The sequence below is a fragment of the Vigna unguiculata genome, chromosome 8, assembly GCF_037176805.1.
Source record: "Vigna unguiculata cultivar grain cowpea cultivar isolate G323 ecotype 2 chromosome 8, ASM3717680v1, whole genome shotgun sequence".
In the NCBI taxonomy this organism is placed as follows: Eukaryota; Viridiplantae; Streptophyta; class Magnoliopsida; order Fabales; family Fabaceae; genus Vigna; species Vigna unguiculata.
The window spans coordinates 5,140,883-5,158,980 of NC_140799.1; the positions used below are offsets into that span (position 1 = coordinate 5,140,883).

The 18,098-nt window shown below is 29.9% G+C and overlaps 1 protein-coding gene across 1 annotated transcript; it reads right to left on the bottom strand.

Moving 5' to 3' along the window:
• Window positions 1-284: 284 nt before the first annotated feature.
• Window positions 285-7,819, bottom strand: LOC114193061 (histidine kinase 5-like). The gene is made up of 13 exons (XM_028082762.2): window positions 7,358-7,819; window positions 5,781-6,625; window positions 4,976-5,032; window positions 4,551-4,778; window positions 4,378-4,471; window positions 4,080-4,286; window positions 3,857-3,987; window positions 3,598-3,647; window positions 2,874-3,235; window positions 2,664-2,767; window positions 1,468-2,223; window positions 1,129-1,293; window positions 285-939 (listed from the first exon to the last, which is right to left on the bottom strand). The coding sequence occupies exons 2-13, from the start codon at window positions 6,504-6,506 to the stop codon at window positions 817-819; spliced, it is 3,003 nt and encodes a 1,000-aa protein (XP_027938563.2). The 5' UTR covers window positions 6,507-6,625; window positions 7,358-7,819; the 3' UTR covers window positions 285-816.
• Window positions 7,820-18,098: the final 10,279 nt, after the last annotated feature.

An 18,098-nucleotide genomic window follows, 5' to 3' on the forward strand; every position in this document is an offset into this window, starting at 1 on the left:
AATCAAAGCAAAGTATATTTTAATTCTCCAATTTATGATTTTGTCCCTCAATACTAAATTTAAGAGTCTCAAAATCATTTAGAAAAGAATTTTAATTTTTTAAGTTCAATGTTTAAGGACCAAAATCATTTTTTTTACAAGTTGTGTTAAGAAAAATGAAGATAAAATTAACAGTACTAAATATAGGAAAAAAAATAAAGTGTACTATAATAAAAGTGTATATGGTGATTCATTCTCCCACCAACATTAATCATCAAAACTCTATATTATGTTAAAAAAACAAATGCATGGCTAACACTACTATTCTTTGTGTTTATATTTATACACATTTAGAAGAAACATGATCTGGAGCATAAATATTGAAGTCGAGAATTTGAGATGATATCTCCTGCAAAATTACACAGGGTCCTACACTCTCTTCTTTTCCCTAACTGCACCTCGTCCAATACTGCAGGAGACTCAAATCATTCATGTACATAAATTCTCACACACCCTTTTCACTCCTTTAATTTTAGAACCAAACTCTTCATAATTTCTACTAGCAGCAAGTAAAATATTACCATCAACTTCAAAAGTGTGTCTCTTTATGATTTCTTGCAGTGCCAACATTGCCAAAACCTCTACATTCACGCTCCAACTAGTCCTATCAGCTTTCTAACAGCTATTATGCATTCCGAGAGATGAAAAAGAATGTTTTAGATCTATACAATTTAAGGTAGACACTGATGAAGAGGAGAGAACATGGTGCATTCTTAGCAAAACTTTCCTAGGCTCTTATTCTTTTATACACAAGCAAAAATTTACATGTTATTATCATCACCTCAGATACTGTTCTAGACAGTCTTTCAATTTTTGGAATGTAACAGGTTTTGACACAAACGAGTCCATACCATTTGCATAACACTCCTCAGCACTCTCTGACATTGTGTTTGCTGTCATCTGCATTATCATGAAAGATAAAGAATATGTTACTTTACTTTTCACATATTGAGTTTACACAGAATAAAAGTGTAGTTAAATAATATAGTGCTGGTATTTTGTTTGCATGTTCATAAAGGTTAACATGTTGGAGTTCTTGTCTTCTAGATTAGATGTAATGAATCACAGAAATGTGGACAAATTACTCACCGCAACAATGTGGATCCGGTTTTTAGGTGGTGCAGAACATTCATGTGAAATTGGTAAGCATTGTTCAATTCCAGCTTTTCTTGCAGCATCCCAATTGCCAGTTTCCTCATAAGACCGAATCAGTTTTGTTGTTTGAAGACCATTCATAACTGGCATGAACACATCCTGTAAAGCACACACACCAAATGATCAACTTTTAGTTATGAACATTTGCATTAGTAAAAGAAACATTGCATAAAAATGAACTCAAGGGTATTATCCATTCTATTTCTTATGTAATACACTGATTTGTACAATGAAAATGCATATGGGTTAAAAATTGAGATTCAATGAAATTACCATCAAAATGACATCATAAGTATGGCGTTGAACTGCACGTACAGCTTCCACTCCATTGTTCACAACATCCATGCTATAGCCTAACCTCTTCATCATTGACTGTGTCACCATGACATTGATCTTGTTATCTTCAACAAGAAGAATCTTAGGCCCTGATGAGGATTTGATTTCTTCTGATGAAGTGTTATTGTTACTACTAACGACACATGTTTGTTGGAGTTCATTTGACATTGTTCCTAGTGTGATTGCCTCCTTATGTTGAGAAGAGTCTACACTACCATTCTGTAACCGAGCATGTACCTTATCTTGATTCTGTTGGTTGGTGTTAACTGCACTTTCATTCTTCGTTTCAGGGCTATGGTTTGATGAACTTGTTGATTCATACATCTCAGGAGCATCAACAACAACTGAAGATGCATCCTCAGTTGAACTGGTCCCTTTTGATTTTATGTCTGTAGTGGGGAATGAGTAAGAATTCTCTGAAAATCCATTGAACTTGTTTGAGCTTCTGAAACCTGGTAGTATATTTTGGGGCCTGGTAGGTCCATTAGAAGAGAAGAGAGAGCCTAGCGTGCGTGGTTGGAATTGGAAGAACCCCTCTGTGGTATCATCCTCATTATCATCCACATCTGAAAGTTCATCTGGGTCATCAGAATTATCACAACCCGTTGAAACTTTGTAGGGAAGAATGAATGTGAAGGTAGAACCACAATGTTCTTTGCTAGATACTGTTAAATGACCCCCCATTAACTCAACCTGTTCCAAGTGCAAGGAAACATTGACAAAGTGTAATACATGATTAGTCTCAGAAAGAAAATCATGTTAATGTTGGTCCAGTTGGAATATGACAGAGATACCTACATAATGTGAAATATTATTGTTTCTTTTCTCTTTTTCATGAGTCCAAAAACCATTTTTTTGTCAAGTTATAACAAAGAGAAAATAGAGTATGCAAAAATAGTTGTATCTATCAGACTCTCAGACATTCAGAGATATATGTATATCTAAATAGAGATAACAAAATTCAGAGATATATTCCTAGCTGAATATAGATAACAAAATATTTATCTGTTATCAAAATAACGAAAGCTGAAAACTTTCAAATATAGTTACTCAAATCAACATTTGAATGTCCATGTTACTGTTATCCAAGAATTTACTTTCACCAAAATAAAGAGGGTATAAAAAAAGCTTACCAGTTGTTTGCATATTGCCAGTCCCAGACCTGTGCCACCATATTTTCGAGCATGGTCTGCACTTACTTGCATGTACCTTCTAAATAAATTAGGTATTGCCTTTTCTGTCACATAATAAGATGTAAAAAGTTAAGTACTTTCACACTTATTTGGATACAGAGTAACATAAATCCTATAACAAATGAGTACTGACATAGCGTTTTTATGTACCTGGTATTCCAATTCCTGTGTCATACACATCACAACGTATCCACACTGTTGTTTCAGTAGAATGAGTTTGCTCCTCAGTATCTCCATTCATTGAGCATTCACTTTTAACTGAAGATCTACATTCATCGTTGAATAAATGATTTTGGCTAGGATGGTCGTTGTGTTTCTGACCATCAAGACCATTTTTATCACTGCTGCTTCGTGGTGTTGATGCATAGTTCTCTTCCTTCACTCCATTTGCTGAATTTGTAGACTGATCTATGGCCATCTTTTGATGGCCTTCTGCTTTGGCAAAAGGTGGCTCTGAAACAACGTAAAGGTTGATACCAACTTTGCCTTCATGTGTAAACTTCACAGCATTGCTGAAAACACATTAGAGAATAATAACTGTAGAGTAATGGATAATCAGAAATACATTCTTTAGTGGGTTATACTGAAGGATAAGTAAAAGGTAATTGTCAATATATGTTTGATAATATCTATATTGTATTCATGAAGCAATGATGTAGTTTAATATTAAAATATCAAACCATATTATCAAAATATTGAATGTAGGACAAAGTTATGTATGAACTAGCAACATTGTGCAACCAATTACAAAAGAGTGTACTCCTCTAGAATAAATGGAACTAAGAGTTTGATTTCACACATCAAAACCAAAATGGAAACATTTGTATTGGTTGATTGCAGATTATAAGACTAATAATCAATTAAAGTTCAGTACCTGACTAAATTTGTGAGGATCTGCCGAATCCTCAAAACATCTCCAATGACCTGCAATTATGCATGAAGATATTGAAGTGTAAGTTACTTGACTATCAGGTGAAATCATGTCTTTGCATTCAAAAGTCATGTCAGGACCCAAGTCCTGCATTATGTTTTCCATTTATCAGTTAACTACTTCAGTAGTACTTGAGATTTATGAAAATAATCAACAATGCTGAATCTTTACAAGTGTATGCAAGCGTTACTCAAGTACTCACCTCAATAGGTATATCATCTGCTACATTTCCTTCTAAGGTTAACATTTTCTGCAGTGATGCTGCAGCAGTCTGGAGTACATGTTTTACCACCTCTCTTGGCCGGAATTTGGTTGCTTCCAATTTCATAACTCCTATAAAAAAAAACCAATGGGGTTGGTGGTTTGGTGGGGTGGGAATAAGTTTAAATGATCTAACAAAAAATGGTGTGAGAGAAATTTCTAACCTGACTCAACCTTGGAAAGATCAAGAATGTCATTTATAAGTTGAAGAACCAAATCTCCTGAAGATATCATGACATTCAAAAGCTGTCTTTGTTCCCGATCAAGTTTCGTGGTGGAAAGAATTTCAGCCATGCTAACAACTCCAGATAGTGGAGATCTTATCTCATGAGACATTGTTGCCAGCATTTGTTTTGCTCTCATAGTCTCCTCTGTTTGAAAAGGAGAAAAAATTAAGCTTTTTGCAGCCAAACCAAACTTATAGTAAAATTCATAAATACAGATTTGGCTGAGTGATTAAACCTGTAATGTGAATGGTTTTATTAAGTTCTGTTTCTTTGGCTTTCTGCACTGCAATCTCTTCCCTAAGCTTTGCCATTCTTTCTCTTTTTCTTACCTGAAGTTTGTGAAAAACATAAGTATCCTCTTTGTAAGCACAAGACTGCAAGTAACATTCAAAAGCAAATAGCATTCACCTGATCTGTTATTTCCATTCCCATATAATTTATTCCAATTGTCTCCCCTGCTTTGCTAAAGACAGGTTCTACATATATCAAAAATGTCTTTGACCCAAATAGTTCTGTCTCAAAAGTAATTTCCTTCTTTGCAGGCAACCCTTTCTCCATCACTTCCCTCTTGAAATCTTGAGACTCCTTAACACCGGATCCAGTGAAAATTTCAACATCAGTTTTTCCTATGATGTCCTGAAAAATACCAATGAGTTTTAAGAAACAAGAAATTTCAGCCTACTTAAAACTCCTGTGCAAAAGAAGTAAAATAACTCAAGAAAAGTAAAGAAGTTTCTTCCGAAGTATGTGAAGCTTTTTATTCAGTAAAATAAAAATTGCAATGCAACTTAATCATATGACCTTGAAATAAGAGCTTCAACAGCAATCATTACCTCCTCTTGTAAACTTGGAAAATGATTGTAGATAAAGCGATATCGCAACTCTTTGTCCTGGAAGAAAAACATCAGAGTCAGCCCTTGGCAGATTGAAAGATCCCTTACAGTGGCAAACACATATTTAGCTTTCATAACGATGGACCAATCAAAACTACAATAAAGCCGGTACAAGTTTTGCACAAAATATGGATCATGTGTTAGAAGGAAAACAATGCAATGCAATTCCAAAGCATGGCATATTTTTGTCATAGGTGACAAGTTCCTATATATACGTTTAATGTTATATCAATGTGGTGACATGTTACCATATCAGTGTTTCACATGTTAATGCACCAACCACCTAATTCTCCAACACAACACAAATTGAGATAACAGATTAGTAGCACAGTTCACTTATTGTAGCCTTTTGAAAAGACAGATATAGGAATCATTCTGTGTCCACTGCATTTAGGCAATACGGCCATAGAGCAATCTTCCATCTAATCCAACAGAACAGAAAAGTGTTGTCTATGTGCATCATGTGCTTCCATATACATATTTCAACATGTCAACCATCATGCTCTAAACCAAAGAAGAAGAATGTGCTTAGAAGAGGGAGCTGGTAGTCTACAGAAAAATTACTGAAGGTGAGTGCAAAAGTAGCCTCATATACTTGAAAGGTCCTAAGTCTTTGAGTATTTACACTAAGGTAAAGCTAATCTAAGATAAGTGTACACAATATACACAATATGTCTAAAATTTTCTGTGAAGTACTTTCAGATCTTGCCATATGGATATAAACTCAATACTCACTGTAATGTACCTGATGGCCAATAACAACAGGTGCATTTTGGAGTATAAAATGTAAGAAATTATCTGCTCTCTTCAGAATCTGAGTTAGTTCTTCCACTGGTGAAGATTGCCTTTCAAAATTCTTTATACTTTCTTGCAACTTGTCTGTTAGTATCTGCTCTCTGTTGACACTTGCCTCCAACTGTTTTTCCAACTGCAGTGCCCGCTGTTTCCAATACACAACAGTGTCATACTCAGCATCAATCTCAATCCTCTTGTTCTGCACAACCACATCACTTTTCCTGAGTGGCACTGGAACATCTTGCCATGTGTAGTAAATCTCATCCAATATAGAAACTGGTCGTTTGTCACCTCCATAATTCTCTTCCTCAAACCGATTGTCTTTCAGTATCTCCAATTTTCTGAGCTCAACTTCCTGTCTTTGTTTGCTAAGGTTGTCGAGTTCCTCTCTGAGAAGCCGAACTGCATTAGCCTGCTTATACTCCCAGTGTTGCATGAGATATGCCAGCTGAGAAGACCCTTTATCTGTGTAATTTGTAAGCTCCATGAGACGCTGAAAATCAGCTATAGTTGGCTCCTCTAAGATTGTTACTTCCTCCAACATATCTTGGTCCCTTCCAGGCTTCTCTATATTGAACTGTTTTCCAACATCAGAGCCAATATCTTCTGGCCACATTGAAGAGAGGACTTCAACGTCCATGTCTTCAATACAATCACTTTCCATCTCACAAACCATTGAAAACAAACTGATAGCATCCAATTTTCTTCCTTCAATCCATTAGCACTTGCATCTCAAGAAGCACTGGTCAATGCTTAATTCTTGGCTTTATCTATAAGCCAGAGCGCTAGTGCCAGCTGCAATTTGTGAAGAGTCTCTCATAAGAAATCGAAACAGATATATAATAATAAAACTAAGTTACCATTAAGGAAAGGTGGAGTTGAAATAAAAGATGTGTGTACAAAAACCAAAGTAGTACAGTGAAAGTAACCAAGATCAGGAACTTAACTTTAAACGACCAAAACTAGAAGAATAAGGAAAAAGTTAAAAGAAACGAAACAAAAAAAATGGACACTGATTAGACGTCATTATGTCATGCTAAAGAATTGAAATATGGACAGTGACAAAACCACGACCCAAAGACAACAGTTAAAAGAATTTATATCTGATGTCAGCCTCTCAGGAAATCACACTTGAATAGAAGTTTAACTGTTTAAGAAATCCCATAGTTGGAGAATTAAACCACTTTCAAAAAGTTATTGAAAATTTTTGTAACAGAAGTTGAATAGCACCTGACACTGCACATTCAGAAAACGAGAAAGGAATTGACAGAAAAGGCACCTGAGACTTTTAACAGCACAATCACACAAACCAGATAAAATAAAACACTTGCAAATTGCATAAGAAAAAAACTATTTCACATTTTCATAACTACAAGAAGATTGGATGAATGATCTCAATTGCAATAAACGAAATCAAGATCCATCATTTACAAGAACAACAACAACCCCAAGACAAGAATGAAGAAAAAAGAACTCAAGGGAAAAGGCATGAGGATATATAAAGCAATACATTAAATGCAAACCAACCTTGTATATGATTGTAAATCATGTCATGAGAATGAACTGATGAAGGAGTTAAAGCGAGTGAGGAAAAAAGAGCCCAGAAAGATGAAGAATTGAGGCTGACAATGTCGAAAAGTGGTGCCCTGTAGATCTGAGGAATCTCTTCAACTATGGAGTCAAAAGCATTCAATGACACAGCTGAAACATGTATGTAGCCAATCACTATAGATGAGAGAGAAAGAGAGAGTCAGCTCAGAGCAGAAGAGAGAGGACAGCATGTGATTGTAAACTTGTGAGGGTAAAGGCAAAAACTTTTAAAAAACCAAAAACTAATAGAACAGAAACCCAAGCAGCCATGTGCATTTGGAGGTCAAATATGATAGAGAAATGTTCTTGCTCATTATTTTTTCCCTTCCTTATTTTAATTCCCTTTCTTGTGTCATGTTATGAGGCAACAACATTGCTCACTTCACAGTTCTTTTTCCTCTGCTACACCTCACCATTAAGCCATAGTTATAGGTATATTAGTCCCCATGCAACCATTTTTAATTAAACTTAAGCTTCTTAGTTAGTATTAAGCACCATAATTCATATCTTATTCAAGTTTTGCTGAGATAGGATGATGGGGCACCAGCAAGGATAAAATAATCAAAAAATAAGAAAAATGGTAATGCTTTTATCATTGAACAATTGCTTTATATTGTATCAAACCATGTTGGTCCTTGTACCATTATTTTCCCATTAATAAATGAAATATCAATATCAATATCAATATCAAGAACTACAAGATGAGGTACAAAAAATTAAAACTTTATTAATATTACTACACATAGGCGAAAAAAGTTAACAAATTTCAACCAATCATGCAGTGTGAAGAGAGAGAAGAGATTTGTTTTTATGGGGACAAGGAGTTTTTAAATCCCCATTGATGTTCCCCGCCATTTCCAAGGTGACGTGGGAGGTGGTGGGGTGGCGCGTGCGGTGACGCGCGTAGAGGGAGAATGTGGGTTTTACTGAAAGAACACTGCACATGATAGATCTGAGCTTAATGTTTAATTTACTATTTTACTTTGTGATGAGATGCAATGCATGTATTGAGACCCAAAAGAAGCGACCAAACAGGGCGGTTGCACAGATTCTTAGTTCTTAATGCTATAAATTAAGATTATCTCTGATCCACTTTTATTAATCTTACATTCATTCAGCTCAAATCAGAGGTTAACGTAGTACTTTGTCTGGTCATTTATTTTACCATGCCAAGTGTCACTCTGCATGTTTTTCTTCATCAGCAGTTTTGCTTGGTTAAACAAATAATATGTGCATGTCAATGATGGCTATTACTTTAAGGGTTTATATATGAATCCGTGAAGCAACATACAATACTTACAATAGTAAGTAAATTTTATTTCAATAATGGGGAGGAAAAAACTCATATTTTCAACCTTCTTCAGCTACTTTTATCGGTGTAGAGGATAATCTTTCAAGAGATTCGTCTGATATTTCAAAATAAATGGAGGGTTAGGATTTTTCATAAATGTGTTTAAAAAGAAATATATGAAATAAATAGGTTAAAACTAATATATATATATATATATATATATATATATATATATATATATATATATTATTGTAAGTAGCATATCAGGTAAAACTTTATCTTATGTTTACATAAAAGGTAACTTATTTAAAGAATTTAAAATTTCTTTATATTAAAATGAGTTGATGGATAAAGTAATCTATAAAAATATAAAAATATATAAAGAGATATGTTCTTTAATATCTACGTTTCTTTGTTTTAGTTTTACACTTAATTATTATTTTAAAAATTAATTATTTAATAAATAATTTATTTTTAATCATTTTTTAAAAAACGTCGGTTGTCTTTAATAGTTACTTTAGAAGCTTTATATATATATATATATATATATATATATATATATATATATATATATAAATATATATTTCTAATTTTACATTTATATTTTAAAAATTAATTATATATTCATTATTGATTTTAACTTAAATTTTTATAAAAATTTAATAATTGATTACACAAGCGCGATAATACTTATGTTTTCGCTAGTTAAAAGAAATGAAATATAATAAAATTTGGAAAATATTTCAAATGAATAAAATACAAGAAATTCAAATGCTCTAAAAAATATAATAAATTTGAAATTTCACTTTTTTAACTTCATTCACGAGGGTTGAGTTGAATTAACTCAAGTTGAAGGTTTAGTCAAATCAGTTTGACTGAAAGCTTATATCTCGAGCTGAAAGTCAAATTAATTCGGCTTAGACGAGTTTAAGACGAATTGGCTCGAGTTGAAGGTTGAATCAGGGTAAAGGTCATGACGAGTCATTGTAGGTCAAAGATCGAGTCAATTTAACACAAGTCAAAATTCAATACAGTTGGGACCAAACAAGCTTATTCGATCATGGACTGTGGTCGAAAAGTTAAGATGGATTGACCAAATCAAAGATCGAGACAACTAAACCCGGATTGATGATCGAGTCTGGTTAGAGATAAGAGAAAATTTATCTAAGTCTTCAAGAAGAGATTGTCCAAAAATTGAAAGTGAAAGATTCATTCAAATGCACTAAAAAATAAGGACAAGGTTCCAACGGGATTTTAAGAAATTTTGAATTTTTTTAGATACAAATTTGTCTATTTATGAAATGGTAAGTGATGACAAAGTAGCCCACGATAATTGCGAAAAACTTATTTCTTTAAAAAACATAGAAATCACAATTATGTTTTAGTATAACAAGTTTGAAATAAATGCAGAGAGAAGAACACAACTTTTTTATATTGGTTCGTCTTCATATGATCGAGATTATGCTCAATTCTTAATAAATAATGTCAAATTTCATCATCAACTAATAAACACGAGTGTTTAACTTGGTGTAAAAAATGGAAGTGTTTAAGCTTATACTAAAAGGGCTAAAAACCAGTCCTTCATAGTGCCATTGAGACTTTTCTTATCCTCTTATTTCTTCTTTCACTTAAAGTTTTCCTCACTCCAAATTGGAGGTGCATTAAATGTTTACATGAAACATTTGATATTGCAATAAATGTTTTTCATCTTTATTAGGACTCTTTATGTCAAACAACTCATGTTGTTTATCTCCATTGAGGAGTGCATTTTCTGCTTTTATCAAGTATTGTCACATCTTCATGCACAAACAAAAATCATTGTAGCAGTTGAGACAGATGCATGGAGCACCCTTTAATGTGATTAGATTTTAAAGATTGAATATTAGACACAAAAATTGTTGTGAATCTTCTCATTGAGATTCTCCACATTCAAAAACACTAGCTGCAACACAACAAGTCAAATCATGCAATAAATTATTGTTCCAATAAGTTATAGCCCCTATCAGATGCAACATGTTACTTGAGCAATCAAATGCAAAGTGTATACTAAATATAGATGATGTAAATGATTTGCACATACATATATGAAAGTGCAAACTAGATAACAAATTATACTAGACATAACTTACACTAATAAAAATTAGAGTTTTTTGAACTTGAATCTAATATCAATTCCATTTATATTTCATGTGGTTGAAGTCATGCTAAGGTTAATGTCACTTGAATGACAACAGTTATGTGTTGGTTCTATTTGATAAAGATTCTGAAAAGGATCAAAGTTTGTCATAATAAGATGTAAAAGTCAAATATCCTTGTTGCAATGTTGCTAAACAGTTATTCAAGGAATAACATTCCTTTGCAAAATGCATTCCTTATAAGGTTAATCCAAATGCTATTTTGATAATAGGGTTAAATATGTTTTTGGTCCCTCAAGTTTCAGTGAATTTTGGAATTAGTCTATCTTCGAAACTTTATACCAATTTAGTCATTCATCTTTAGAAATGCGTGGATTTAGTCCTTCTTACCAAATTTTATTAAGTTTATTTGACATTTTAAACGCATTTTATGATAATATTTGAGTTAACATTAAAACAAAAATGTGTCAAACAGTGTAAATAAGTCAAATACTATCATGAAATGCGCTTGAAACGTTAGATAAACTTAACAAAATTCGGTTAAAAGGACTAAATTCACATATTTTTAAAAATGAAGGACTAAATTGGTCAAAAGTTTTGATGAGGGACTAATTCCAAATTTCGTTGAAACTTGAGGGACCAAAAACATATTTAACCCTTGATAATATTATGGCACAACAACACCATTCTTAAAGCACATTATAGTTTGTATTTTCTCGGTGATCAAATTTAGGAGCCATGAGATAATAATATTGTTTTATTTGTAGTCATGTTAAAAAAGTGGGATGCGTGATGGAGGTTTAAGGATTAATCGTCCCTATTATCTATGGATATGTGTATCGGATACGATATGTATCCAATACGTTAATATATTTATTTTAAAAATAAGGATATGATACGTAATATATACATATTTAAAAATATATAATAATTTTTAAAAATATAATAATACATGATTATTGTGTGAATTCAAACTAAAATCATATGTATTAAAGTTGTTCACATAAAAAGTTATGAATTATTGTCATCATAAAAATATTATTGTTTTATAGATTATATATGATAAATATTGATAAAGTATCTCAAAGTATCGGATACAAATACGTGTCAAACACAAATACATGATTTAAATTGAAGTATGAATGCATTATAGATCAATATTAAATTTGTATTTATTCTTACTTAGAATATATAGTTACTATATATCATCTCTTCTCCTAATAATTATAACTATTACTGCACAAAGTCTAAATTCATCTAAAATTATAATAATGAAATAATAAAAGAATTAGATTCATCCATATAAATTGTGTCGAATCTAAAGAAATAAGGACAAAAATGTTAAGATAGAATTAAAGAATTAACATTTTTTAAGTGATACCATATTGAAGGAAGAGAAAAGAATATAATGAATTTTATTCATCAAACAAAGGTCTTATACAGGTGTGTGAAAAAAAGAAGAAGAGAAAACTATCTTAACTAATTATTACACAAGAAAATTGACAAAATTATCTATCTTTAATAAAAATTATTTACGGAGAAATTTGTCTAAATAAATCATTTATAGAAAAAACAAATCCTAAAAATCTGGGTAAAGAAACTGCATCGTGAAAAAGAATCATTCGTATATGTAGTGTACATTTGATTTAAATAATATTTAGTTCGAACTTTATATGTAATCTTTTATTTGAATTGCATTGATAAAAGATTAATATAATCCTAGAAATAAGTTATAAATAAAAGTTTAGATAAATTCCATCGCGAAGGTAGAAAATTAATTGTTGCGTAAATATTTGAAAATCCAATTCGTACGATTATTTAAAATAAAATACAATACAAAAGGTTTAATTATAATTTTGGTTGCAGTAGTATCCGTAGTTCTGATTTTTAACTTTTTTCACAATTTTAGTTCCTTACTTTTAATTTTGTAATGCTGGTTTCTAATTTTTTTTACACAATTTTGATTCTTTATTATTTAATTAAATTGATGAAAATGTATGATACTTGTGGTAGTTTCAAAAGATTGAAGACGGTAATACCTGTATGATTGAAGATGATGATTTTTTTAAAAACACAAAATTACAATAAATTAAAAATGAAGAGTTTCAATTGTGTAAAAAAATATTGAAAAGCAAAATTAATGATCCAAATCAAGAAAAATTTGAGAATCAAAATTGCAAATTTTATAAAATATAGAAACCAAAATTACAAGATAAAAATACATTTTTTTCTAAATTTTTATTACTTTTCCCAGAATAACACAACCTAATCAAATCATCACCAGGAGATAGTAATTAAAACAACTAATATTTTATTTAATTTTGGTCTGACGATAACATCGATAATTATGTTTGTAACATCATCCAAAGTTAATTTCCTCCGGTAATTAACTTTTTTTGTGCACTTAAATTAAACACTAATAAAAACTATTTAAAGTTGAATCAATATCAATAATGAGTGTAGATATAATTTAACACATCATGCTGTTAAAAGTTTTTTCTTTTTCTCAGAAAATGATGCGTAAGTTGAGTATTAATTATATATACTCAAAACAAAAGTTTTCAGAGTTGAAACTATATTGTCCACTTTCTAATCATGTTCTGTGTTCGAGGATATATAGGGTGGTTGTTTTTATTACACACAGACCTTTCTCATAATATTATAATGATTCCCCTTAAATTTATTAAGTAAAAAAGAGACAAAAGATAAAGAAAAGAAAACCCTAATATTAAAATCACGTCCTTTTCAAAATTTTAATAACAACAACAACAGTTGGAAGTCATGGGTGTGTTACAAATTGGTCTAGGTTATAAAAAAATTAAGAAATTAAAAAAAAAAAAAAACACTATAACACACACATTATGGTATTTGTTTATGCAATTGAACAACTAAGCCATATTCTGTTGTGCTGTGTCTGGTTCTTGAACTCTGTCAAAATAACCATTCCCATGTGAGAGTGGCTTCTTTGGCTTCCACCTACATTAACTCAACAACTGCCACGTGGCACGCTGACTTTCATGACACATGGCAACTACATGACATTATAATAATATATTAGGGTTTGGACAGTTATGTGTTGTTTATTTCTTTTCTATCTTTCAATATTTAATTGCAAATGCCAGTTAACATTCGATCATCCCTTCTGTCTAGAATGATTAATATCCACAAAACAAGTTTCAATGCTTCTTTATGCATGAAAGGAAAAATAGTGTACATGTTATTTATGGTTTTTTTAAGCAAGTTATTTCTAAATATACTCAAAATGTGTAAGTATTGAAAATTATTGAAATATGTTTTACCCTTTTTAGTTAACAATTAATATTATATTGGCATTGTTTTTTATTATAAGTTTCTTGTACATACGAAAGTGTTGCTACCACATGAACAGAAAGTATATATTTAACCTGATTATTATTTGTTTGAATTTTATTTAAATTATTTAAGATTCGAATAACTTAAAGTAAATCGCAGGAAACAATTATGCACTTTCATGTATATTAAACGTATGAAAACATAAAGTCTTAATTATATATTTTACAATTTATCACTTAAATTCTTTGTTTTGTGTACTTTACTATATCAATTCTTCTAATTTTTCTTTTGTGAGTTTTAACAATCATTATATGTTTAACAAAATGGTTGCATGCAAAACAAAATTAAATTTTTTTATTATTACTTTCTATAAAATAATGTTAGTTTTTTATCTGATTTTTTGTTTTTGCGTGACATGTCTCTACTTTGTGAATAGAAATTTAACATGTTAATGAATAAAGCTAAGAATTAAAAATTCATGATAAAACATAAAGGAATAAACGATATAAACTATAAAATAATGATAGTTGAATAGTGAAAATGTATAATTAAACTAAAATTTCATACAGAGAGAAATAAACATATATATGGACAAATAATTATGAATTTATGTGTAGCATTTCCATGTGATTAGCAATATAAACAAATGCAAGTAGTAATTAGCAAGTATATAAGAGTAATAAAGAAAATGAAACAAAGATATTTCTAACCGTTGATACCATATAGATTTGTTATGAACCAGGGACACACGAATGGAAACGTGGAAGGGTGACACTTTTTCAGAATAAACATTAATTTACAAATAAAAAATATAAAAAATTATTTGTGGGAAATCACAATGGTACCTTCTTTGAAATATTAATGTTATTTGTTCACTTTAAAGACCAAATTGGATTACAACATATGTTATTATTGTAAGAGAGTGAGGTTATGGTGGATCATTGTTCATATGATCTATGGTGGATAATTTGGTTTTCATATTTACACTTGTCTTTAAAAAATTATGTAGCAACGTAATGATAAAATTTATGAAAAAGATAACTAATATATGTGATTAAAAAATAAATAAGAGTAATTAGCTATTAAGTGCCAACAGCTCTTGAAGAAAAGTAGTTGCTTTAGACAAAACCCTTAATAAGCGGATTTGCTTATATATTAAGTTATATTTGGGTTAACGTGATCCACTTCCTATCATTGGTTTATAAATTATGTTAGGCTATTATATATATATATATATATATATATATATATATATATATATATATATATATATATATATATATATATATATATATATATGAAATATTTTAATCATAAAAATTTTAAACACATTATACTCTTTTCTACCCTTAATATGAGGTTATTATAATATAATTATATAAACGGTTAGAAGTCTCACATCGACTAGACATAAGACAATTTCATAATATATAAATGACATGCAAACCTCACCTTACAAGTCAGATTTTGTGAGGTTGAGTTAGGCTTAAAATTCACTTCTAACATGGTATCAGAGTCATTGTTTAAAAAAAAACATATCCTAGTGAGTTTTTTTGGTCATTCTGTTTCACCTGCTATTGGTTCGCTAACGAACCACCCATTAATTTATAGTTCCAAATCGATTAGAGATAATGCCTTATAAGCCGGTTTATCTTGTAGAAAGATAATGCATTAATTTTGAGTAAATGAAGTTTTGAGTGTGGCTTTATATATAGGGAAAAGAGAAGCTTTCTATTTTTTCATGGATCCCATATACATGAGAATTCATGAAGGTTAGACCAATTTTATTTAATTGCACCGACCTAATTAAATAAAGGTAAGTTAGGGTCCTCATATATGCGCCCAAATAATGGAATAAAATGTTGGGGAAAAAGACAAGTGAGTAGTTATCTCTTTGGATAAATAACTTAATTAAGTCTTCTTAAATAAGTATATCTATATATAGATGTTTATGATAACTTGTTTCACAATCAAAGAAAATTGACTTACGTTTATATATATATATATATATATATATATATATATATATATATATACGTACGAAGAAAATGCAATATTTAGTTAGTTTAGCTTATTTTAAAATATGTCAATTTTAAAAATAATTTTTTTTTCTTCAAAAATAAGTATTCAAAACAAATAATGTGGTTGATTAACTTATTTTAAAATGTAATTATTTATTTTAATTAAAATGTAAAATTGGCTTTTAAGAACTAAGCGATTATTTTAGAAAAAAAAGTTATCCAAACATATGTTAAGACAAAATTCTTGGTGTTGGTCTCTTGCATCATCAATCATATTTATATAACTAGTAAAGTTAATGTTAATGACGTCGATTTTGATTGTGCAATAATATGCGTATAAACGAAGAATTAAGTTTTCACAGAAATAATATATATATATATATATATATATATATATATATATATATATATATAATTTGTGCCCATATTTATTTAAATTTAGCCTTTAAATGAAAAATTTTAAATTAGAATTATTTTATCAAATTTTTTTAAAAATTTAATCGTTTTTTTCAATTTAACTGTTTTTTAAACTTAAAAATATTTTAATCCTAAATTTGTCTTTAAAATAAACAAAAACTATTTACAATAAAATTATAAAAATGTTTATATTTATTTTCATAATTATAGTAATAATTATTTTATAATTTTTAATTATCATAAAAATAATGAAGACACATGTGTTATAAAACAATATAAATATTTGTAGTTATTGTTGAGATGGTGTAATCTTTAGAATTCATCATGTAATCTAACACTAATAAACCACTTAGTGATTTTGATGGTAACAAATATTGCAAGTGTTATTTGTTTAATAGTATTTAAACATTTTAATGTGTACATAGATGGAGGAAACTCGGAATCATGTAACACAGTTTATGTCTATGTCTATGAAAAAAAAAACAGTATTTTCAAGTAATAAAGAGTCTAATAGATCTCTTTCACAGGATATTATGGTTGTTTAAAATGATTTTAAGAAAATCATAATATTTAAATATTTAGATAAAAATGAGAATTTATTGGAAATCTCACATCAACTAAAGATAAGACCAATTTATAATATATAAGTGGGTGCAAACCTCATCTTATAAATCAATTTTGTAGAGTTGAATTAGACTTAAAATTTATTTTTTATTAGTATTCGAAATGATTTTATTAAATGTATATATTATTTTTGTCTAAGATGATTTTTATATCCTTCCTTTTCAAAGATTTTGTAGAATCAAGAATTAGTTGATTCAAGCTCCAACTACCATCTCCAAGGATACTACAAACTATTCTTTAAGTTTTACAATGATAAACAAATGTTCTTTGTGCGTGTGAGAAATCTATTGTAAATCTTTTATGATGTGAAGTTACCTTTGTGAGCTTAAATTATATTCTTTGTGAGAGTGTTTTCTTTCTGATTACTTAATAGTTATACATCTAAGAGGGAGATTAAGAAAGTTAACTTGCAGTGGGTTGTGTACTCATGAGAACCAAGAGTTGTTTGTCTACATGTGTAACCATGAGTTGTTGGTATCATTGCTTTGATTAGTGAAACCTCTTGAACAAACTACTTAAGGAAGAATTGAACGTAGCCCAAGTGTTTAGGTTGAACTAATATAAAATTTGTGTGTTTTTTGAGTTTAGTTTTTGTGAAAAAAAAAAAGTCTAAGGCTCCATTCAACGTCTCCTTCTGAAGCAATTTGTTCCAACAGTTATGTCACATCTCTATACTAAAATTTGCGTAACATTGTTTATTTTTGTATCAAGTATGATTATTGTAGTTTTATAACATACATGTAGGGTGAGTTACAAAAATTTAAATAATTAAGAAAAAATAATATATTATACAACATATAGTTACATCAATCACATCACACCTTTACTATAAAGAACTTCAAATTACACATGAATCACCATCTAAGACTATCAAAATC

Coding starts and splice junctions, on each gene's coding strand:
- LOC114193061 (XM_028082762.2), bottom strand. CDS start 6,506: ATGGTTTGTGAGATGGAAAGTGATTGTATTGAAGACATGGACGTTGAA. Junction 5,033..5,780: donor CTGTTGTTATTGGCCATCAG/GTACATTACAGT, acceptor TTTTTCTTCCAG/GACAAAGAGTTGCGATATCG. Junction 4,472..4,550: donor GAATGGAAATAACAGATCAG/GTGAATGCTATT, acceptor CACAAACTTCAG/GTAAGAAAAAGAGAAAGAAT.